The sequence below is a fragment of the Cebus imitator genome, unplaced genomic scaffold, assembly GCF_001604975.1.
Source record: "Cebus imitator isolate Cc_AM_T3 unplaced genomic scaffold, Cebus_imitator-1.0 Scaffold554, whole genome shotgun sequence".
Classification (NCBI taxonomy): domain Eukaryota; kingdom Metazoa; phylum Chordata; class Mammalia; order Primates; family Cebidae; genus Cebus; species Cebus imitator.
In genome coordinates this window covers 69,621-93,344 of record NW_016107869.1, presented here as the reverse complement: position 1 = coordinate 93,344, position 23,724 = coordinate 69,621, and the positions used below count along the sequence as shown (strand labels likewise).

General features: G+C 42.6%; 1 protein-coding gene across 1 annotated transcript in view; it reads right to left on the bottom strand.

The window, feature by feature from the left end:
* Positions 1 to 3,466: 3,466 nt before the first annotated feature.
* Positions 3,467 to 23,724, bottom strand: part of LOC108293950 (dedicator of cytokinesis protein 4-like) — a gene marked incomplete at its 5' end in the record, with an annotated part of 85,572 nt that continues 65,314 nt past the window's right edge. Inside the window, 10 exons of the mRNA XM_037733889.1 lie at positions 3,467 to 6,126; positions 9,586 to 9,647; positions 12,947 to 13,060; positions 14,825 to 14,897; positions 17,304 to 17,413; positions 17,563 to 17,644; positions 19,208 to 19,328; positions 19,645 to 19,766; positions 20,122 to 20,241; positions 21,480 to 21,549. Of these exons, the coding sequence (XP_037589817.1) occupies positions 5,650 to 6,126; positions 9,586 to 9,647; positions 12,947 to 13,060; positions 14,825 to 14,897; positions 17,304 to 17,413; positions 17,563 to 17,644; positions 19,208 to 19,328; positions 19,645 to 19,766; positions 20,122 to 20,241; positions 21,480 to 21,549 (1,351 nt within the window). The remainder of the gene's footprint in view (positions 6,127 to 9,585; positions 9,648 to 12,946; positions 13,061 to 14,824; positions 14,898 to 17,303; positions 17,414 to 17,562; positions 17,645 to 19,207; positions 19,329 to 19,644; positions 19,767 to 20,121; positions 20,242 to 21,479; positions 21,550 to 23,724) is intronic.

The following is a 23,724-nucleotide window of genomic DNA, read 5'->3' as shown; positions in this document are numbered from 1 at the left end:
GAGAAGAACCTCTTTTTCTGGGTGTAGATGAACAAGGATTTGGATAAATTGTGTTTGTTGAGGCAGGAGGCTGTGGTCGTGCCATCTAGAGAGTGAGGGGAGGGAGATTGGGTGTGATAGGACACCCTCGCCAAATTTCTTTATTATAGACCCGAGCCCTCTTTACATTCACCATGCAATTACTGATGTGTTTCCCCTGGGAAATGACCTGGGACTGTTAACTGTTTTTCTGGACTAAGACATATTAAGACCTTCCTGTGCTTTGATCAGAATGAGAACATTTACATAACGGACACAAAAGGGACTTGTAAACTGTTATTAATACCTGTAAAATCCCTTTTAGAATTCTGTATAAAAGTTTTTCTTTGACTCCTTACTGCTGCTACTGAAGAAGAGAAGCTTGGCTATTAAACCCTTTACAAACTTACACGATTAAAAATAGCTGGTCTCACTGCTATTCACTTCTGCTCTAGTAGGAGTTTCATATGCATCAGACACTCCTCCACCTTCATCTCCTCCTACCTGCCACACCCATTCCTTTCAGTAGACACCTGGTTACAAACTCCAGATGTGCTTTTCAAAGAGGTCCAGAACCAGATTTGCTCTTTTACATAAAGGAGAAAAAAAATAAGCAAGAGAAGTGAAACCAGTGTAGTGCCATCCAAATGTTGTATAATTCTTTCTCAGTCTCTGAAAATGCATCATCATTCTTGCATATAGTTCTATCAAGCCACTGCATAAAATAGGAATCCCTTGCAACATCCCCGGTCACCAGGCATTTTCACTCCTCACAGACAACTACTTTCAATGTTTACCTTATATCTCTAAATAAAAAAGTATCTTTTATTGATGCTTTTTGATCGTCATTAAGTTTTAGGCATTATCTACTAATATACCTTTATGGAAGATGAGAATTTATTTTATTCTCCACATACATGAATTCCTTTAACCCCATCCTTCCAGTATAATTACATGATAATTTGGAGCTAGATCAATTATGTTTTACATTTCCATAACTATGTAAATATACATGGCTGACTCATGTAGTATATTATAGTTAATTTACTTGTATAAAAGGTTTTGGTTCTTTCTGGAGTTATTAGATTTTTCCACTTGTGCAGCTTTCTAGGTACCTATCTCATTCATCTCTTAACACAGTTACGAAAGTTTATGTCTCCCTTTAGCAAGGTTCAAACACATCAAGCACTTCATCAGCTTCATCTTCTTGGAGACTCTTCATTTCATGAGCAGACTGGGCTGTTTAGCATGGTTCAGATCATCATCAGGGCTTCTGGGCTTTTGGCCCCTTAACTGGTTGTGAATGACAGAGGTAAACTCTGGATAAGTAAAGTGGCACATGGGTTCAGAATGTTGGGGATTTTCTAGTATTCTGTACAAGCAGAGGATCTAAAATGTCTTAATAATCTCTCCTCTGGGATGAAGCACTTTAGTAGGTGCTATCCTAAGTTAAATGCCTGTTACTTTTCTTTTCATCTCCCCTTTTCATTTCCTTTATGAGGATATCAATATCCTTTGCACAAGATTCTATAAATAAAATACCTTGACTTATTAACCTTTTCTCAAACTTTAGGTAAGGTAGCAGTGTTTCTCCCCCATATCTACTCAAAGCTTGCTCATTAAAAGATCCACCTTAAACAAAACTCCAGGATTTCAACAAAATCCGATCTTGCCCTTTGCCTTCTAAGACACCAAAGCTCTGTCGACATGGGTCTCTCTCCCTTACAGCAGGTAGCAGTGAACTCAGCCCTGTATCGTCAATAGGTTGTGTTGATGATTGTGTATTTGAGGAACTAGCAGTTAACAATTTAGAAAAGCTATGTAATACATACGTGTAGAAAAAGAAAAAGGAATATGTGAAAAGTAATATTAACAGTTCTGTTAGGGAATTGGTACTTTGTCACATTTGCAAATCTATTTTCATGGTATTCTTACATAATGAGGGCCAGGCTTACTTTAATCAATAAGAATTCATTTCAGTACAAGTCGCCTTTTAATGTGTACAGATCAAACAAAGGCAAAGCTATGCAACTTGTTATTCTCTTCATTGTGTTTTGTAGAACAATTAATAACAATCCAGGTAGAAACTTACTTAGGAAACTGAGCTATACTGTAATTATGCCTGTAGAATCCAAATACTCATGGGCTCAGTTGTAATGTAAATAACCCAAAAATATTCTAAAATCATTTAGTTAATGTTGAGAAATGATCAAGAACATACTGACAATGGTCTTTATTTTTTATTTTTTGAGACAGAGCTTTGCTCTGTCGCCCAGCCTGGAGTACAGTGGTGCAATCTGAGTTCACTGCAACCTCCGCCTCCTGCGTTCAAGCGATTCTCCTGCTTCAGCCTCCTGAGCTGGGATTACAGGTACCCGCCACCACACCCAGCTAATTTTTGTATTTTTAGTAGAGACAGGGTTTCACCATGTTGGTTAGGCAGGTCTCAACCTCCTGACTTAAGATGATCCATCTGCCTTGGCCTCCCAAAGTGCTGGGATTACAGGCGTGAGCCATGGCGCCCAGCTGACAATGGCCTTTAAATCAGTTTTGGTATTCAAGGGGACTGAAGCTTTAGACAGTGGTTTTCTTGGCACCGAGTTACAGAAATGTCTTAAACCTAACACAATATCGGCACATTTCACCAAGTTAAAAGCCAGGCTTTATTAATAGAAATCTTGTAGTCAATGGATTTTTCAGTATATGTCAAATGTATATTTTCCAATCATTTTATGAAAACCAGGGAGAAAAGCTGGCATGCAGATGGATTTTGCCACAGCTGTCAAAAGCAGCATTCAACCATGCCCTTTTATACTTGGAAGTTATCTGTTTTAAGTTTTCTGATGCAAACAAATTTTTATGGTTTGACTTAAGTTGGCCCTGGTTAAACAATGAATGGTCAGACAACCAGGTAAATGTTACCTTCTCTGGGGGATACTAATCCATACTGTTTGTTATCTTTCCTTTTTTCTCCTTTTTTTTTTAAGACAGAGTCTTGCTCTCTTGCCCGGTTGGAGTGCAGTGGTGCTATCTTGGCTCGCTGCAACCTCTGCCTCCTGCATTCAAATGATTCTCCTGTCTCAGCCTCCCGAGTAGCTGGTACTATAGGCACATGCCACCACGCCCAGCTCATTTTTGTGTTTTTAGTAGAGACGGGGTTTCACCATGTTGGTCAGGATGGTCTCTATCTCTTGACCTCGTGATCTGCCCGCCTCGGCCTCCCTAAGTGCTGGGATTACAGGCGTGAGCTACTGCGCCCAGCCTAATGATTGTTTTCTATGGCATAAGTGAGCTTAGTAAGCGTGAAATGCATCTACCTAGCTACGACAGCACAAACAGGATCTGTCTAAAAAGAAGTCCAAAAATCTCACTATAATAAGATCAAGAGATTTACGCTGCTTCTGTTCTAGGTTAAGATATGCTGATGATAGGAGTAAAGACAGAAATATTAAGATTAATCTGGTAATTTTATTTAATATTTACCATTCAGCAGCAACCAACATGAACATGTGGGCTCACAGAATCTCTTAAAATGTTCTGCTATGCAGCTGCTTCAGAAATACACACACACACATGATAAATTCAAGATAAATTCAACTGCTCACCGCCAAAAAAATTTTTTTTAAATGGCTTCAAGAGCAAATAACACTGATTTATACTGTGCCCAAGCACTAGACAACAAATCTATTAAATTACACAGGAAAAGGAAATCAAAGAAGCTTTGTTATCTTATGCATGTCATCTTATTTAAATGGAAGGTTTTACTTCTTTAAAGCAACAGGTATATGGAGCTTCACATATGTATGTGTATATATAAGAATGTGGTTACAAACACAAAGTGTTATCAAAAGCAAAAGCTAGTTCAAAAAATTTCTGACTGCAAAACTTGCAAGATACAAAGCTAAAATGCATATGTTCCTTTTCTCAATTATGAACACTTTCACTAAACATAAATATTTAACATATATTAATTTTTCCGACATTCAAAATTGTAAAGTCAATATGGCAGAATTATTGTTAAAAGCACATATGTACAAATATTCTTCTTCCATACATAAAGTATTTGGCATAATTATAACAATCATACTGCATCAACAACTGCTTTTATTTTTACTTTTTTTTTTTTACACATAATGGTATATCTTATTAAAATTAACCAGTTATATACAAAAATACTTGAACATTTATTATAGAAAACCTCTATAACCAGCTTCAACGGCATATACCTGCTGAATGGTTTCATTAAGAGAATATAAAAAAGTGGTCACTGCCTTCCAGGTAAGCTACCAACTAAGCAAACATGGTTAAACTAAAATGAGCTTCCCAACAAAAGAGGGAAAATATTTAACAGTATGATTTAAAATACAGTTCATATCTATTGTCAATTGAGTGTTATAAACAGTCAGTAAAAGGAAAAACAGATATAAAATACATTACTACATACAAGGTGCTTTTTTCACACTTCTACAACTGTGGCATTAGCATCCCTTTCTAGATCTAAGGTGCTATGCTGCAATAGTCAAGCTAGAGAAGTCTACAGCAATCCTCCTTCAGCAGAAGGACGACAAGCTCCACTGGTAAAAGTGGAGAGTCGTGAGGAATTTTTTTATTTTGTGCAGGATTGAAAATTAATGCCCTTGCCTTTTGTAAGTCCTTTTGCCATTTAATCATGCTAATATATTTTTGCTAAGTTTTTTTATCTTCACTTACGCTATTGATTTAATACTGTCCTGTATTGATTCCTGAATTCTTGCTAATGGGGCACAGTAATTTGTGCCTCTTTAAGACTTGAACATCTGCTCTTCTTCAATGACACATTTTATATAGGAAACTATCAAGAAAGGAAGCACAAAATTCAAGTAAACATTTCTTCTGGAGTCTCTCGCTTAATCTAGCTGATCGGAACTCTGAAGCAAATGGCACCTCGAAAAGAAATACAGTAGATACCATGGTGTGAGGGCAGTAAGGGATTTAGCAACCAATTCACAAAATCGAATTTTAAGAATGTAGACAGCAGTCAAACAGCAAAAGCAACCGTAAAGAAGCATTTTGTTTCAAGAACAAAACAATTTCCAGTTCCAATCCTTGCCACCCCTTAAGTATACTATCTGGCTAGCCTGCCTGAACTTTAATTCTGATGATCTTCACCGATAATCTGCTCAGAGGAGCCAAACACCTTGTCTTATTTACAGGCATCTTCTAAAATAAGGACCACTGTGTTAGGATGTGCACTGACTTAATAAGCTTTCTCCAAGTATCAAGTATTCAGTAAAAAGAATACAACATTGTCACACATTGTATTGTTTGACAATATCGTATTGGTTTTAAGATTTTACTATGTAAAAAAAAAAAGTGAACAAAAAAAGGTACAAAAGGAGTCTCTGTCACTATTTACCACTTTCAAATGAGAAACGTTTTAATGAAATTCAGCCATACTTCATTTAACATCTGGCATTGAGATCAGCAACTTTTAATATTGTGCAACATGATATTAATAAGCAAGTTTTAATTCCATTCATTGAAGGATCTGAGTAAGTTAGTTATTAAAGTGCCTACACTAAATGTCTTCTCATCATACTTCTTATTTTGTAAACGGGCAAAGAATTCATCGCAGGTACATAGAAAAGTGACTTATAACTGAGAGACCTTCCGGGGCAAGGGCCTGGGCCGCGGGCCGGGGTCAGTCCTCCGGGCCCCGTTCTCCAGGTGGCTGGATCGCGCCGCTAGAGGCTTGGGGGGCAGCGCGGGTGGCTCGGGCGTGACGGGGATGGAGAGGCTGTGAGGTAGCGGGACGGGGCGCCGCAGAGTCCGCTCGTAGACGCTGTACGGGGGCGGGGTCTTGCTCTCCTTGCGCACCGGCTCCTCCCCGGCATAGGTCGGCATGGGCATGGGCACGGGCACGGGCACGGGCACCGGCAAGGGCACCGGCACCGGCACGGGGGCCGACTGTTCATTCACCTGATTTTCAAAGCCTGAGGTTTCCGACGTGCTGCACCGGCTGAGAGAAGAAATCCCACTGCTGTAGCTGCCCGACAAGACAGGGGAGTTGGAGATGAGTCCTGGGGAGTGGTACTCCACCGGAGAGGGGGTGAAAGACTGCACGGAGCCCTGCTCGGGAAGGAAGCCAGGGGGAGACACAGCGGTGAGTCAGGAATGCGGATGCGCTGACTGCACGCCCCCACGCGGGGGCCGGGCCCCCAGCACCCCCAAAGCCGGCTGCATCTGGAGATGATTAAGGTAAAAGGAACCACGACGGTGGACCCTAATCCAAGCTGACTGGTGTCCTTATCAGAAGAGGCATTTGGACACACAGGGAGACGCCGGGAAAGACCCTGCGGGAAGGGCCGTCTGCAAGCCCAGGACAGGGCCCCCGGGGAAACCAAGGCTGCCATGCCGGGATCCTGGACTAGCTGCCAGAATTGAGAAAAAAAATTCCAGGGTCGAAGCCACCCAGTACGGGGTATTTTGTGAGGGAAGCCCGAGCAGCCTAATACACCCACACTCAAATTTGAGTGTTGTCCTTTGTAGCCATGAAAATACACACCAGACGTTTATCTGCCAGGCCCACCAGTCCTTGAGTTCAGTTCACCGCCCACATTACTGCTTATTTTCAGACAGAAAGAGAATAAAGTACCTGGGCGCGGTGGCTCATGCCTGTAATCCCAGGACTTTGGGAGGCCAACGCGGGAGGATCACTTGAAGCCAGGAGCTGGAGACCAACGTGGGAAACATGGCAAAATCATGTTTCTATTAAAAATTCAAAGATTTAGCTGGACATAGTGGCTCATGCCTGTAATCAGTTCCTCTGGGAGGATCACCTGAGCCTTGGGAGGGCCAGGCTGCAGTGAGCCGTGATCCACCAGTGCACTCCAGCCTGGGCAATGCAGTGAGACTCTGTCTCAAACAATAAATGAAAAATTAAAGGTACCCACCAAGATAACTTCACATTAGTCAGTCGTATAGTTTGGAAGAGAGGGAACTGGCCAAAAACCAAAAACAAACAAAAAACACCCCACAAAACCTTTGAGGGTGCTATTCACTTTCCCAGTTCATCAGGCCATGCAGCAGACCAGGAGCCAGGGCCTCTGAGCACACTCAGCTCAGAGGACCCAGAAAACTCAGGACCGGGAGCAGAGGCACCTGAGTCCTGTACCCGATTCTCCAGCCCTCACTCCAGACTCCTGAGCTGAACTGGCAAACTGGCAGCCTTTGGGATGTAGCCTGAGATGGAAGCTGTTGCATCAGCAGTATTTTTTAAAAATCTGATTTAGTTGTTAATTTTTAACAAGAGCATTTCACACGAAACTCCAGAATTCTGGCAATTCATAAGGAACTAGAAGTTCTGGCCACAGTGGCACACAATTCTCTTAATGGAGACAATCTTTAAAGACTGAGCAGGGGCTGTTCCCTTTCAGTTTGCCATGGTTCCCACTACACCACATGGGGACTACGCCCGGCCTCCTTCCTTCATTTATGTCAGCTGTCTGGCCCCATATGGCATCTGAGTTTGTTGCTTTCCCAACTGCTATCCTAAGGAAAATGAGTCCTAAGAGATGCTCTGTGGAAAGAGGGTTCCACTGGGAAATGCTGCACACTGTATACTCCTTGTGTATATTCAAGGCATATTTGCATTTTCAAGTCTTACAATAAAGGAATACGAATAATTTTGTTCAGCCCAGTGTTTTCCAAACTTACTTGACTATAGACCTTTTCCCCCCCACTAATTACATAATGTTCTGGGAAAACTAATGTTCTATGGTATACACTTTGAGAAATGCTATCCTAAGCTAACTTTATTTTGGTTTCTCTTTGTAAACAAAATAATGCTGGTAGATACACATCCATTCATTTTGTAGGAGCCTAAACCAATTCACTGCTACCTTTGTCAAAAATTAGACCTGAAATTCAAAATATGGCAGTTCAGCTCAGTCTTCACTCGAGGGTTAGACCCATAATTTAATGGCTGGGGGGTTAAAAAAAAAAAAAAAAAAAAAAAAAAAAAAAACAAAGATCAAAACCCCACTAAATGCTTATCAGTTAAGGCAGCACACTGCAATGCTAGTAACTTGGAAGCAGTGTGCCCCCTAATGTAATCCAGGAAGTATAACACAAATGTTTGATCTATTTTCTCTTCCTTCAAACCCTACATACAAAGACATGGCTTCATGTATAAAAATATACACAGGTCTGCAGAGAGACAGTATATACCAGCTTGCTAACTAAGACTATTTCATAGCTATTCAAATGTTTTTAGCCCTTGGGTTCTTTTTTATGTTTAAGAATTAATCTATAAGACTTACTTTCTTACTACTTAACAAAATTAGTTGAAAAATACAGATGACAATTCTGTAGCAATGTGTGGCAGCTCTTTGTGAGCAAGGGTAAATGTAAAGGTATGGAAAAGCCATGTTGCTTTCCTTTCCATCACATCTTGGTGACAGGCTATGGCTTCCAGAGTGAATGCTGTCACAGGTACTTTAATAACAGCTGCATTATGGAATGAGAACAAAACTAGCAAATCATTTGCACTTACCAGCAAATTTCTACATCAAAAATTTTGGCAGTGCAAGGGAATCACACTTCTTTACAATTTTCTCCATTTTGCGGAGGGAAGCAGGCTGTTTTCCAGTTTCTTAATTTCTATCAGCAACTATCGTTAGCACCACAGATGCACTGGATCGCAACCAGCCCTTATGTGTTTGTAGAGGCTAATTTGTCTTTTGCACATTAGCTAGAACTGTCTCATCAACACAAAGGACATGGAGCGCGTCAATCCTAAATCACTCAGGTAAAAAATCATTCTTTCAACACACTTCATATTTGCCTCTGGTGCAGCAGTTCTGAACACCAATCTCTCATGCACTGACAATCCCTGCAGCCAGTCTGATTCAATTTGGATAAAGACTAAATATTATTCTTTATCTTCATGAGGGATTTTACATGTTAAGATGTTAAATGGTCCATGCCTACATACCAATTCAAATATCTGACCTTTAAAGCTTTCCAGTTGGTTCCCTAGAAATTTTTAAAATCTATATTACTTCCTTGTTTTTCGTGATCAAGTATGTATTTCTAATGTAAATGAGAAACTTGGTATAAAATATTAGAAGAGAACATTAGGCTTGCTTTGACAAAATGAGTGAGGCTGATGATAAAGGCAAAAAGATGTGGAGAATATTTAGTAGATATTGACACTGATGTTTCTCAGTCTAAGTGTGTGTCTGACGTGCCTTAAACTAAAAGGCCAGGCTGAAAATTTGCTAGAAGGGACATTGGGACCACATTTCTTTCCTAATTCAGTATATGCGCTGACTCTAGTTTGCAAGTTCTCACTGCTACCATTTGGAGAATGAGGCAAATAATGGAAAAACAAATGGCTGTGTTCGTAGAGGAGGCACCCAAAGGAGAAAACCCAGTGTTGTTTTCTCCCCCAGCTTCCCCATCCCTGCTTAATATGTTCTTTGCCTTGTCCCTGCAAATTAAACACCTTCTGATATATCTGAGATGAGTCTTAGAGAAAAAGAAAACTGGGCCAGTCTCTAGCCTCGCTGAAAGAAGGGCCTTTACCTTCAATGGAGATCTCCCGGCAGGTGAGGGGGATATTGATGTTGTATGTCTTGCTGGTGAAGCTGTCAATGGGGAGAGAGAGAACATTTCAATTAAAAACCAGATGACTATCTGCACATGCCCTCTGTGTTACAAGCCCAGACAGATGATCCAGTGCATAAGGACCTTCTAGGCAAAGGGAGTCGTGAGGATGAGGGAGAAGCTAAATGATACCTGTCTAGAATGGCTTCCTTACAAAGGGTGGCACTGCCAAGATGTGGGAGCATCAGTGAAAAGTGATCATGGCATATATGATACTTGGACCAAATGACAGGGGCCCAAATTGATCCAGAGTCTTTTCTATTTCCCCAAAGTCCAGGTGCTTCTGCACTGATTGATCTATCTCATAAGGTGTTTTAGGTGTGGGGTACTAGGGAGCAGTTCTTGGGGAACAGCTGTTGACTTTGGGCGGAGCAGCAATGGGAACACCATGGCTACCCTGGCAGCCTGGAACAGGTCTATGGGAATATATTTAATCAGCTCCCCCCGACAACCCCCATAATCCCCAAATAGGTAGAAAACCCTTGGCCATGGCCATACAAGAGGTGCATGGTTTTCCATTTCTCCCCCTAATGCTTATACTCAGGCCTCCCTATTGGCCCCTGGTGGTGGGTCTCTACGGATTTCATCATTGTGGCCAAGAAGAGTGAACCGTTTGCTTTTTCTCACTAGACTTTCAAGTCCTACACCAGTGACATAGCATGTGTGATGGCACTGCTCCCGTGTGCATGCTTGTGGAGCAAATCCAGCTCTCTAAAGCATAGCCCTGTATGGTAAAAACTGGCCATGACACAGTCAACAGGGTGAGGGTCAGCCACATTTCTCAGTTGTGCAGAGATGTTTCGGTGAACTCTGGGCATGCTGCTCTGTGATTAGCTGCCACTCTCCCAGCTGTCACACTGAGGTTTGTAACTCATAACAAAACTACTGAAAGGCTGAAAGGAAGACAGTTACAGAAGAGCCCCACAACAGTGACCACAGATGATGACATAAGAACAGACCGTGAGAGCAATCAGTGCAGAAGGGATGGCAGCCCTGCCAGTTAACTGGGGAGGGGTAAGGGCACCTGTGTGCTCTGGGTCCTAAGGAGCCAGGGAGAGTGCTCTATGATCACACTGGGAGTGTGCAGCCATGCTGTTGCACTCTGAATGCTGGGGCATGCTGTCAGCACGTGTCACATTCGAATACCAGCATTAGGCTATCCCATTGATTGTGGGTGCTGATTACGGAAGAAAATCATGTATGTAAGGAGAGTCTGATCCTGATGGGGCACTGAATTCCTGCCTTAACAGTGGCAGAAAGTTTACTGTTCCCTGGGACCCTCTTCCTCTCGACTCGGGCAGTGGCTGACACCAACCACCATGGTGGCCCCAGCAACCACAGCACATTTGCAGAGAGATTTCTCTGGAAACGTGTCTTCCCACAGAGACCCAAAATAGATCCATCAGTATCCCTGTCTTCAGGTTTGAACTGGCCTAGAAATGTAAGGATCAGAAATACTATGATTGATTCTTTAAAAAATGCTTTTCAGGATCTCAACTTTAGGGACACAACCAGGTTGAAATTGGGGACTGCCTGAATATATGCACATCGTGAATGAGATAGATACAAATAATCTGGCTAAGTTTTAGGGTTCTGTACACAGGCTGATATGCTAATGCAGGTGATCAATAAGCTTAAAGTTATTTCTTATTTCTTTGAAGATCTCATATGCCTTTCAAAGATTATTGGTGACTTGACTTTTACCTTTGACAAGTATAGAATAAATTGGGTGGCACATAGTTTACTGTATTTTGTGGCAGGGTCTCACTCTGTTGCCCAGGCTGGAGTGCAGTGGCACGATCTTGGCTCACTACAACCTCTGCTTCCTGGGCTCATGCAATTATCCCACCTCAGCTTCCCCAGTAGCTAGGACTACAGGTGTGCACCACCACACCTGGATAATTTTTGCATTTTTTGGTAGAGATGGGGTTTTGCCATGTTGCTCAGGCTGGCCTTGAACTCCTGGGCTCAAGTGACCTGCCTGCCTTGGCCTCCTAAAGTGCTGGGATTACAGGAGTGAACTGCCTTGTCTGGCCCGTAGTTTATCTTGAAGGATGAGATGCTAGAATGCAGCAAATGAAACATGAATCATCTAGGAAAAAACTGTGAAAGAAATTGTGTCATATTTTTTCTGTTAGTAGGCTAGTTGTATTTGTAAAACTTCAATTCTACCCTAGATGTAGATAAGTGCTGAAAATACTCTCCCATCGCCAGAATAAGCAAAGCTAGTGAAGCAGAGCAGCCCCCCTCCACACGTAGGTCACCAAGCAAGTTCAGGAGGCAAGGAGGCCTGTTATTGCTACAAATTCACAGAGTTTAAGATTTATTTTCAGCGGTTCTCAAAATCTAGTGAGCAGAAAGATCACCCGAAAGGTTTCATAACAAGAGATACTAGGGTCTTATCCCTGAAAAACTCAAATTCTGATTCAGTAGGTGAGTTTAGGCCTGAGAATTTTATTTTATTATTTTTTGGGGGGGGACAAGGTCTGGCTTGATGGCCCAGGGTGAAGTGCAGTGGTGCCATCTTGGCTCACTGCAACCTTTATCTTCTAGGCTCAAACCATCCTCCCAACTAGCTGGGACTACAGGCATGTGGCACCACACCTGGCTAATCTTTGTATCTTTTGTAGAGATGGGGTTTCGCCATGCTGCTCGGGCTGGTCTCTAACTTGTGAGTTCAAGCAATCCACCCGCCTTGGGCTCCCAAAGTGCTGGGATTACAGGTATGCGCCACCACACCCGGCCAAGATTTTGCTGCTTAAACCACCACCTAAGGGGATGCAGTACCCTGAATCAGCCCTTTGAGAAACACAGCCCTTGCATAAAGACCTCTTAAAGCAATAGATAACTATAGATGCAAAGTTAGAGACTTTGATAAGCTTGTGGAGGATAACTATTAGTCAATAGCTTTTTAGAGGCAATGGAAACTTTGGCATCAGTCCTGAATAAGACTGAAGAAGGTGGCTGAGTTAGTGGAGGCTGGTTAGAGAAGATGCTAGTGGCCTAGCAAGGTTAGGGGGCCTCCCCGAATTTGAGAATGGTGCCTTGGTAAAGGGCACTCTACAAAATCTGTCTGAGAGGCATATTAGAAACAGATCATTGTTTGACCCCGCGTAGAAGTTCAGGAAAGAGGGAGACCATTGTCAAGGAATTACATAGCTACTAAGGTTTTTATCCCAGAAATCAAATGCCTACCTTTCTCTCAGGAATTCAGGACAAGTTGTAGTAGTCAATAAAAGTTATTTTATAAAAGTGATTGTTCAAAGCTTCAAATACCCACCAGTCTGTGTGGGTCTTGGAGGGACAGGGGGAGAGATAAGTTTCCCACTATCCGACATGTTCTTGGCTTCCTTCCCACTGTCCAGGCTCCAGCTGCTAGGGGTGGGGTTCACAGCTGGAAGGGAATAAGACAGCTGAAAACACATGGTCCAGCTTTGCCCTTCCAATGCTTGAGATCTTAGAAGAAAGTCAGAATTATCCAGAAGGAAAACTTAACTGGATTAAAAACAAAACAGGAAACTTCTTGAGTACTAAACCTTTATTTAATTGGCGGCCTAACAGTTACGGTTACCATTTAACTGGCCACTAGCAAGTCTCTTTATTTCCCTTAGTGTTGTCAAAGGGAACTACAAATCTCTACGCTGGGGTGTAAAACTTGCTGAGAATTACAAATGTTAATTTAGATGCTGGATAACAGACGGAAGATGTAGTCACTGGACTATTTTAAAACTTGTTTTTTAGTGAACATTTCTGGACAAGTGACACCTAAACACGGAGAAAGCAATGATATAGTAATATTTTAATTATTTGGCAGAATTCTTGGGAAAGAACAGCCATGCCACATTATCTCCTTGATCAACTCTTTGAGGAAAGAACTCTTTCTGAAATCAATGAATTACACTGAAATCTGTCCTTAAAACATGATTTGGAATACCAACAGTATCATTCTTATTTTGTAATGTGTCTGCTCTGTGCTTCGGTAAGATGCAGAAATATGGAGCAATCCTGGTAGGAACAAGGGCAGGACACGATGCTTGTAAATAGCCGCTATACAGTGAGGTTTACAGCTTCAAACCTTTGGAGTGCCGGTGACTCACTCCCTGTACAGACACTGCCATCTGGTGGGCATGTTGAGAATTTCAACATTTAACCACTCTACCATTTTCATTTAATGGGATGGAGTTAACCATTCTTAAAATTCTATTTCTTTTAAATTTGCATTGTGGTTTTCTTTGGTAGGAGGGGTGAGAAAATACCACATTCCTCAGTTCTGCTGACAAACATCAACATGTGACTTGTAATATTAAAGCTAAATTTGTATTTTAAAATATTTTTGGCTAAGACTTCACTAATTTCCATCTCCCAAGGAAAGTTTTAACGTATCAGTGTACCCAAATGACAATACAGTTTAGTTCTTAATGAGGGCAATTAAAATGCACTTTTCCAGGATATATCATTAATGACTCTTGATTCATTGGTCTGAGAATTGCTCTTATTTTTGAGGCTTGACCCTGAGAGAGGTGAATGGGTGACTTGCTGCAAGCCCCTACAGGAAGCTGAGGAAGTTGCATTTATTCTGCTTTTCATCTTCTGCTGTGTTGCAGATTGGTGCTAATTGGCTATTTGCTGCTATGCATGTGTTTGGTTCTCGTTTTTGTGTGACCTTGAGGCAGGGCACACTCCATTATGCACTGGATTGCAATTCTTAAATGGTATTTAATTGTACAAGAGCCGTATCTGAGTCACAACAAACAACACATGAGCTGCCTGAATGAGCTTCGTAAGGGAGACAAAGGATGGGACCACAGAATTGATCTGGGAAGACGCTATTTTCATTGTGCTGAACAAGGAGACTAATTGGCAAGTTTGTTTCAGGAAGAGGAGGCATTGGCTGGGTGACTCACTGGATGTTAACAAAAAGCCATCAAACACAGGCGTTCCTATCTTGCTCAGGTTCTGCTGTTAAATCTTATAGGAAAACACCTTCTGAAGAATGGATCATGAATAGCTGTCTTTCATTAATCCCCTAAAGAGCATACTAGCCCTGATCATTAAAGAGCTAGAGCACTGCCTTCCACACAGACACACGGAAGACTGGAGAAATGAGGATAAAACAAGCCCTTATACATTCCAGGACTAATCATGGGGCTGGCCTTACCTTTTTCAGGTGCAGAGAGATTTGGATCACTGCGTGGCAAGGCCCCGTCTCCAATATGATTAAACAGCATCCTCTGCAAAGGTACAAGGGTCGATTTTTATGAGGCAATATACAGACATGTGAAGGCTTGTAGAAAATGAGATGAGTGTCCCTTTATTGAAACTATTTGTTCAAAGTAATTTTTATATGATATGATGACCCTAGGAACAAAGAATTTAAAAGGGGGTGAAGAAGAGCCTTAGGTTTTGAGAAAGCAAACAGTGTTTGAAAAGTTTGTACTACATTTTAAATACAAATGGTAAATAAATGTTCATGATAAAATGTAACAAATAGTAAATAGCAGTTGTAGTATGACGTTTTTTCTTTTCCTTTTAGAGATGGAATCTCACTATATTGCCCAGGCTGGTCTTGAACACCTGGGCTCAAGAGGTCCTCCCACCTTGCCCTCCCAAAGTGCTGGGATTACAGGCATGAGCCACCCCATCTGGACTGTATGGAGTTCTTTATAAATACAAATGCTACAGTGGTGATATAAAACAGAAGTAAGAATTAAAGGAGAAATATTAGTTCAAAAAAATCACTAGTGAATGAAATTTAACCCCTGCACATTCAAAGTCCTTCATTAGGTAAAAAATACATGAAATAGTGGATAGTCTATATTTTTTAACTTATAAAAATGCCAGTTTTACATGGTTCTACCTAACATATTAACTAGAAAGTACCAAATCCTTAAAAGCAGATGTACTACAGAAATGCGCATTTTATTGAAATTTTGGCAACATATATACTGCTTCCAATTGTATTAAAACCAGAACACTTGGGAGGCTAATCAGAGAAGGCTTTCAGAGTTGCCCATGCTGGCCACAAGTGCTCCTGGAGCAGAACAAACTAAGAAACTCCCTTGCAGCATCATCAAGTGACAAAGGGAAAGAGCTAGTCCAGCCAAATGCACTCAGATATAATTTCTGCAAGACGTCAGTGTTGTGCAGAGGTGTTCTGGGACTTTCAGGAGGATCACCTCATCAGCAAAGACAAACCAATCAAGCCAAATCCCATTCGCTCTCATCCTCCTCCTGATGCGGCTACAGTCTTCTGCCAGGACGGTGTAAAAAAACAGAGAAATTAGCTGAGGTAGAAATAACTATTCTTCTCTGCTCCTAAATTATTCCCAAATAATCTTTTTTTTTTTTTTTTTTTTTTTTGAGACGGAGTTTTACTCATGTTACCCAGGCTAGAGTGCAATGGCGCGATCTCGGCTCACCGCAACCTCCGCCTCCTGGGTTCAGGCAATTCTCCTGCCTCAGCCTCCTGAGTAGCCGGGATTACAGGCACACACCACCATGCCCAGCTAATTTTTTGTATTTTTAGTAGAGACGGGGTTTCACCATGTTGACCAGGATGGTCTCGATCTCTTGACCTCGTGATCCACCCGCCTCGGCCTCCCAAAGTGCTGGGATTACAGGCTTGAGCCACCGAGCCTGGCCCAAATAATCTTTAAAACTCCAGGCTACCCATGAATCTTCAACTTTGAAACCACCCTTCAAGGCTCTCAAAGTGCCCAAGGGCTGAGCCCAAGCCTTTGCTCTCAGAAAAACAGGGATCACTTCAAAACCAAGTTCAGGCAGAGGGCGAGGGCCATGTTCCCTTATTCCGGTGAGGAGTTGACAGGGAAAGTGGAGGACTGAACCTGTCTCTGCTTGTGCATTCAAGAAGAATCACAAAGGCAAACAGAAATTGCTCCTATACTCATGGGTACCCAGAAAGGAATCAATTGCAGCTCTTTTCAATAGGCCTAGGCAAAGGCAAAGACTGCTGGGCAAGAGCATGCTATTCTCCAAGGGTATTTTCCTAGTCCAAGACATTCCCTCAGACTTCTGTTACATACACATGGCATGCAAACACAGGCTCTTTATTCACCCAACTACTTCGTGTAATGTTTAAGTAGCAGTAAAGAAACAGATCCAGGAGAGTAAATTTCCCGTTTCCCTTTCAGCATCACTGCCAAGGAACTACCATGTGTTCCTATCAGAAATATGGCTCAGAGCTAGGCGCAGTGACTCATGCCTGTAATCCCAGCACTTTGGGAGGCCGAGGCAGGTGGATCACCTGAGGTCAGGAGTTCAAGACCAGCCTGGCCAACATGGCAAAACCCCATCTCTGGCACCTGTAATCCCAGCTACTCGGGAGGCTGAGACAGGACAATAGCTTGAACCTGGGAGGCGGAGGTTGCAGTGAGCCAGGACTATACTGCTGTACTCCAGGCTGGGTGACACAGTGAGATCCTGTCTCCAAAAAACAAACAAAAAAAATCCATGGCTCAGGCAGAAATTCCTAACCATGGGCAGAAAACAGACGTGCGCTCTTTACCAGCTGGGCTGGCCTGACACTGCCCGGCTGCTTGCTTTTTGTTTCTACAGAGATATGTAAGCAATTCCAGAATTGTCCTTGTTTTCCAGTTTCTCTACCCTGCAAGGAGTACCTGTGAAGGCTCCACGGGTGTTGGATAGATGGCACTGCATGGTCTCTCTCTTGGGGACAAGCAAGAGTTTTCTCGGGAATGTTTGTGTTTGTCAGACAACAATGGAGAAGCTGGGAAGAGAGGAGAGAGAACCATCAGCCTGGCAGTGGTGGGGCACCTGTTTGGAGGAGAATGCCTGAATGCGTGGCAGCTGGCCACTGTTCCCAGGACTAGGAGGTTCTCTGGGCACTCTTGGTCTCCCCCACACTCTGACACTGACCTCTGGCACTCGATGGAGCAGAACTTGTCACGTTAGGCGAAGCTGAATGAGTAGAACTCAGGCTTGAGGTAGATGGACTTGGCTGGAAACACACAAGGGGCTATCATCACACCCTGATGAAAGGCTTCCCGCAACACTGACATCTTTTAAACAAAATCATCAAACTTTTTTTCGAATTAGCAAGAAAAAAAAAGTCCATTTAACAATATAGAAAAATCTTAACAAGTCTGACAAAAAAGTCTGCATGAATTAATAAAAAGTCTGAGGTTTTGACTCTGGCCAAAGGAATGCCTTCGTGTTAGATTCAGCTGTACGCTGTGACTTTGTACCAGTTAGCAGCGCTCTCCTTGGTTGAGGTATAAGTAGACTGACTTCCAGCCTAGGGCCCCAAAATAGGTGAGTGCTTCTGAAAGGCGTAAAATGTGCCTTCTTGTTATCTGTAAATGTATGTTCAAAGCATGACTTGGAAATGTGTTATGCCTCCTTTCCAAAGACAGTGGAGAGGAAAATTTCAGCTTAGTCTTACTGAACTATTACAAATGTCATATTAGTAGTGTCTAAATAAAATGTTTGGTTGCAGGAGTTATACTGGCTCTAAAATCCTTAAAAACATTTTTCTGTGTAATTAACATTTCTGTGTAAAACAACAACAAAAAAAACTTTGGAAACTTTCTGACATGCACGTAAGAGAATTTTAAAATGGACCCTCAAATCATGGAGTCTCGCTCTGTCGCCCAGGCTGGAGTGTAGTGGTGTGCTCTCAGCTCACTCAACTTACACCTCCCATGTTCAAGCGATTCTCCGGCCTCAGCCTCCCAAGTAGTTGGGATTACAGGCACGCACCACCATGCCTGGCTAATTTTTGTATTTTTAGTAGAGACAGGGTTTCACCATGTTGTCCAGCTGGTCTTGAACTCCTGACCTCAAATGATTCACTCAACTAAGTCTCCTAAAGTGCTGGGATTACAGGTGTTAGCCACTGTACCAGCCAAATCATGTCTTCTTAAAGAAAAAAAAAAGCCATTTTGGAATATTAAAAGGGGCCGGGTATGGTGGCTCACAGCTGTAATCCCAGCACTTTGGGAAGCCAAAGTGGGCAGATCACTTGAGGTCAGGAGTTCGAGACCAACCTGGCCAACATGGTGAAACCCCAACTCTACTAAAAACACCAAAATTAGCTGGGTGAGGTGGTGCATGCCTGTAATCCTAGCTACTTGCGAGGCTGAGGCACGAGAATCGCCTGAGCCTGGGAGGCGGAGGTTGCACTCCAGCCTGGGTAACAGACTGAGACTCGTAAAAAAAAAGAAAAAAAATGCTGACAGGCAGCTAGCAAGTGGCGACACACTCTGAGAGTCCTGGACTGCAGAAGGAACTTGACTTGGGGCAGGTATCAGAGCTGAACCCTATGCAGTGCGCCTGGCCTTCCATTGCTTGCTGATGTTGTCTTAGAGTGATGGGGCACTTTTGACAGAAACGTCTTTGTAGACTCCAGAGACCCATAAAGCAACAAGAGTGTTTAGAAGTTTGTCCTTAAGCCGAGTTCTTGCTTGTTGGTCTGTTCATTAGGATGGCAGAATGAACAGAAACACTCAGAATTGAGACAGAAAAGGAATCAACACGAGCAGACAAAAAGCTAATTAAGTACCTGCATGTTAAAGACTTCATCAGAGCTTTCTGATTGCCCTGTAATATTGCTTACTTCAGCAGAAGCTTGTGAGGACAGTGAGGAGGAGGAGTATCGGTTGACAGCTGGGTAACTTAATGGGCTGTTGCGGGGGAAAAAAAGGTTATTAACTCAGTCTCCAAATTGTACTTTATCATGTGCTAGAACGCTATGAAACCAAAGGAGAAAATACATCCCATTTTGTTTTTTTCTGTTTGCCTCCATATGATCAAATGTCTGAGCTTATTTATTTCTCATGCTGTTGCTGTTTTACCAGTGACAGATGTCTGCAGCTGCCCCGCGGGTTATTTCATTAAGAAATAGCATATTTGACAAATTGTGCCATAAAGAATGAGAGAACCGTTCCAGATCATCTTGTGGGGAGGCCAAATTGTAAGATAATTTGGAATATGACTTACCTGCGTCTAGGAATTACCCTGGTACCATCTGGGCTCACAGAGGCAGGTGCTGAGTTTCTACACACGCGAGGGCTTCCATTAGGAAAATGGACAGGACTGGCTTGCATACAAGCAGAGAACTCCTAAAGATGTGGTAAAGGGGAAATATCTTATTTCTGGAAGGAGATGGGAAAAATAACTTATGGGATAGGTTAGCATACTAGATACATATCCTAATCATCATGAAATCTTTACATAGGGAGCTATTTAAGCAAGTTCCAGGATTATTTGGCTTTCCTTCACTTATATTTGTATTTTCCCAGAAGGAAAGCCTCACAAATAGCAGACAATGCAATTGTATTTGAAGGCTCCCTGGTAAAAACTGCAGTTTGGTAGGAAGACCAAAAGATGTCACTGTTGGCTACATCATCATCCCTTTAACAAGAAGCACATGGCAGTGGTCAGGCTGCCCAGCCACGGACACCTACGTGTACATACCTGTATCCCTAAACTTGACTTCATCACAAAGAATTGGTCAACCAGCTTTTTGTGAAGCGGTCTCATATCTTGAGGTACAAACTTCTCATGCACAGCCAAACCAAATTCCAGAATCTGCGCCTTAATTAACATAAAAAAAAAAAACCTCACGTCAGTGGTCAGTGACTACCTCTCACTAAGTGCCTGCTACGGGCCAAGCACTTTACTATGCATTTCGCTTGCATTATGGCTACTCCTCTGCATCTGACAAGGTAGGAACAGTCGTCACTTTACAGGTAAACTGAGGATCGGAAAAATCCTGCACGGATAAAAGACAAATGCAGATTAGAACTTAGTTCTGTCTGATTTCAGACTTAATTTTCCTACTCCCCCAGGCTTCTTTCCCATGTATTTTAGATCTATAATTACAATGCCTTGTAACAGTTATGTGTCCCTTTGGCCCCTTCCTGCTCTTCCCAGGATGGAGAAGGAACCTGGGAGGCACTGCTCCCTGTGGAGAGGGCCAGCAGTTCTCCCCTAAGGATCTCTTCTTGGCATGGCACCCTCTCTCCCACATTTCCCTTCTCTCTACCATCAGGTTCCTCTGCTCATCCATCCCTCCCACAGACTTTCAGAATCTGCCAGGGAAGGAATTCTATGACAGCTGCCATGCTTCTTGTTTTAAAATATTATTCCTGGCTGGGCACGGTGGCTCACGCCTGTAATCTCAACTCTTTGGGAGGTCAAGATGGGCAGATCATGAGGTCAGGAGTTCGAGACCAGCCCAGCCAACATAGTGAAACCCTGTCTCTACTAAAAATACAAAAATTAGCTCGGAGTGGTGGCATGTGCCTGTAGTCACAGCTACTCGAGAGGTTGGGGCAGAATTGCTTGGACCCGGGAGGTGGAGGTTGCAGGGAGCTGAGATCATACCACTGCACTCCAGCCTAGGCAATGGAGCTAGACTCTATCTAAAAAATATACATATATTATTCCTATTCACTTATAATTAAACAAGGGAGCAGGTTCTTAAAAAACATTTCTGCTGTGAGGATCTGAAGAGATGAAGACATTCAACCTTCCTTTGTTCAACCATCAATAGTGTGCGATTCCTTTGATTTGAGCAGCAGCTGTCTTCTTTTGTATTTAAAAAATGCCCCCCATGCTAACATGGTCAAAAGGACAAATTCCACAGACGGGGAGGAAAACAAACCCCACATCACCACGAAGTTTGTTTTTTTTTGTTTTCAGTCTTTGCAGCTTATGAAGATTTTAGGCTGAAAGCTCAGGTCAAATAGGAGTGACCCTGGCGGGCTGGAATACCCAGCACCTTCCCTAAGGGACAGGGTGATAGCAACAGGGCTCTGGCTGCTACCCACTGCCAGCACGTTTGCATAACAAATATCAAGCATGCCTCTGAAAGGCACAGTTGGAGTGGAGAGGCTACATCTGTGATGAGGACATGGAAGGGATGTAGGAGGTGAATCTAAACATAGGGGCCCCCAGTCTTCTCCATTTTAAACACTAGCATTAGGTGACCTCCCTTTGTTCACGGAATGTTTCAAGTTGGGTTTTCTGCTAAGGAAACTCCAGCCCGGGGATCATAATGTTTATCGGGATGCACTTTGGGATTGATGCCTGTCATGAGGAAGGATGGAAGCGGGACTTGACAACAAAAGAAGGTGAGCTACACGGCAGTCCTGTCAGCTGCTGCCAAACCCTGGGGACCTCTGGAACAATTTAAAAAATTTATTTGTATTTTAATCTTTTTAGAGACAGAGTCTCACTCTGTTGCCTAGGCAGGAATGCAGTGGTATGATCATAGCTCACTGCAACCTTGAACGCCTGGGCTCAGGTGATCCTCCCACTTCAGCTTCCCAAGTAGTAGCTGGGACTATAGGCATGCACTGCCACACGCAGCTAGTTTTTAGGTTTTGCAGAGATGGGGTCTTGCTATGTTGCCCCAGCTAGTCTTGAACTCCTGGGCTAAGGCGATCCTCCTCCCTCAACCTGTGGACCTTTAATGGTCTGTTGGAGTTGTCCTACGTTGGGTCCAAATGGCCAGGCTTTCTACTGCCTCCTCAGTCTGGGATGTGCACCATTGAGAAGGTAGCAACCTTGGGCCAAGTGGCTCTCTGCAGCCAAGGCAATCTCTGAAGGGCCTGACAGCTGGAGGTGTCTGTGGAGAGCCACATTTCCTGCAGCAGAGGCAGAGTTAAGTCTGCCCTGGAAGGAGCATTGGGGTGATGCATGTCTCTGTCCACCAGAGAGTTTATCTGAAATACTTGGCAGAGGTCCAGAGAAGGATGGTGCCCTCTCTAGTCCACCTCCCCACCTGACGGTCCCAAAGAAATGATGAGACTTGGCCAGGGTCACGTGACAGTCAGGTGCACTGCTTGTCTTATAACAAAGGTCTCACGTACCCTAGGCCATGGCTCTTTCCACAAGGTTTCAGGAACATAAGTAGGACATAGAAGAAATAAAGCCTCCCTGGTTTTATTTTTTAGGGGAGTCTTCTTGACCCTGAACTACCGTTTTAATTCTGGGGAAATAATTCAGTCAGGTTGAATCCAGCAGATACAGTCCTGGGGTGAAGTGAACCATTCATAAGAGGTAAAACACAGATCTTTTTAAAAATCAGCGTAAAGTCACTGCATAATCCTAAGTATTGGATGACCTAAACTGCTCACTTCTAGTATCTACAAACACCCCAGAGTCCCACTGAGAACTTGACGTATTCTTTATTTCCTTACAGGTCAGCTTCAAGTAATTCCTATTCTTTTCTATGGCCACCTCTCTCCTTGCAGTATTAGGTTTTGTGGACCAAGCCTACAGAGCATACAACATGGACAAAAACCAGACACAACCTCATTATTTTCTAATCCAAAGAGCATGCTTTACTTATTAAGTTGGTAATATTGAGTAGAAAGAGATGCCTTTGTCACTTTTTATCATACACATTCCACTTTTCATGGGAATCAAATGTCTTTATTTCCTGTTTAACACGGGCTTCCAACCATGTCTCCTACCTCAATCCATTGAGGTTTTCAATTCATTTTCAGGTTAAAAGCTATTTCCAGGGACACAGCAGGCAACATATTACTCATTCCAGTTCTTTGTACTTGATGGTTCCAAACAAATCAAATAAACCATGCTTCTTTGGGGTAGAAAATGATGAGTTGTATCTAGTTTCGTCTGTATCATGTAATCTATAAGTTTACCATGAAAATATGACACAGCTTTAAGGCACAGCCTATTGATCACCTACTTATTATAATAAGTAACCAACTCATTCATTCATGTCTCATATTTGGAGTTGGCCTGAGCTTTTTTGAGCACAGAATTTTGAATGAAAAGTTGGCATCAAGCCTACAGCAATTCTCTAGGAAATGTGTTCAAAGAACGGTTTAAGAGACCACATGAAGTTGTTGGCTTCACAGGATGAGCATCCCTAATCCAAAATTTGAAAATTAGAAATGCTCCAAAATCTGAAACCTTTTGATTGCCAACATGATGCCACAAGTGGAAAATTCCACACATGACCTCATGTGATGGGTTGCAAAACTTCATGCACAAAAGTATTAAAATATTATATAAAATGACCTTCAAGCTATGTATATAACA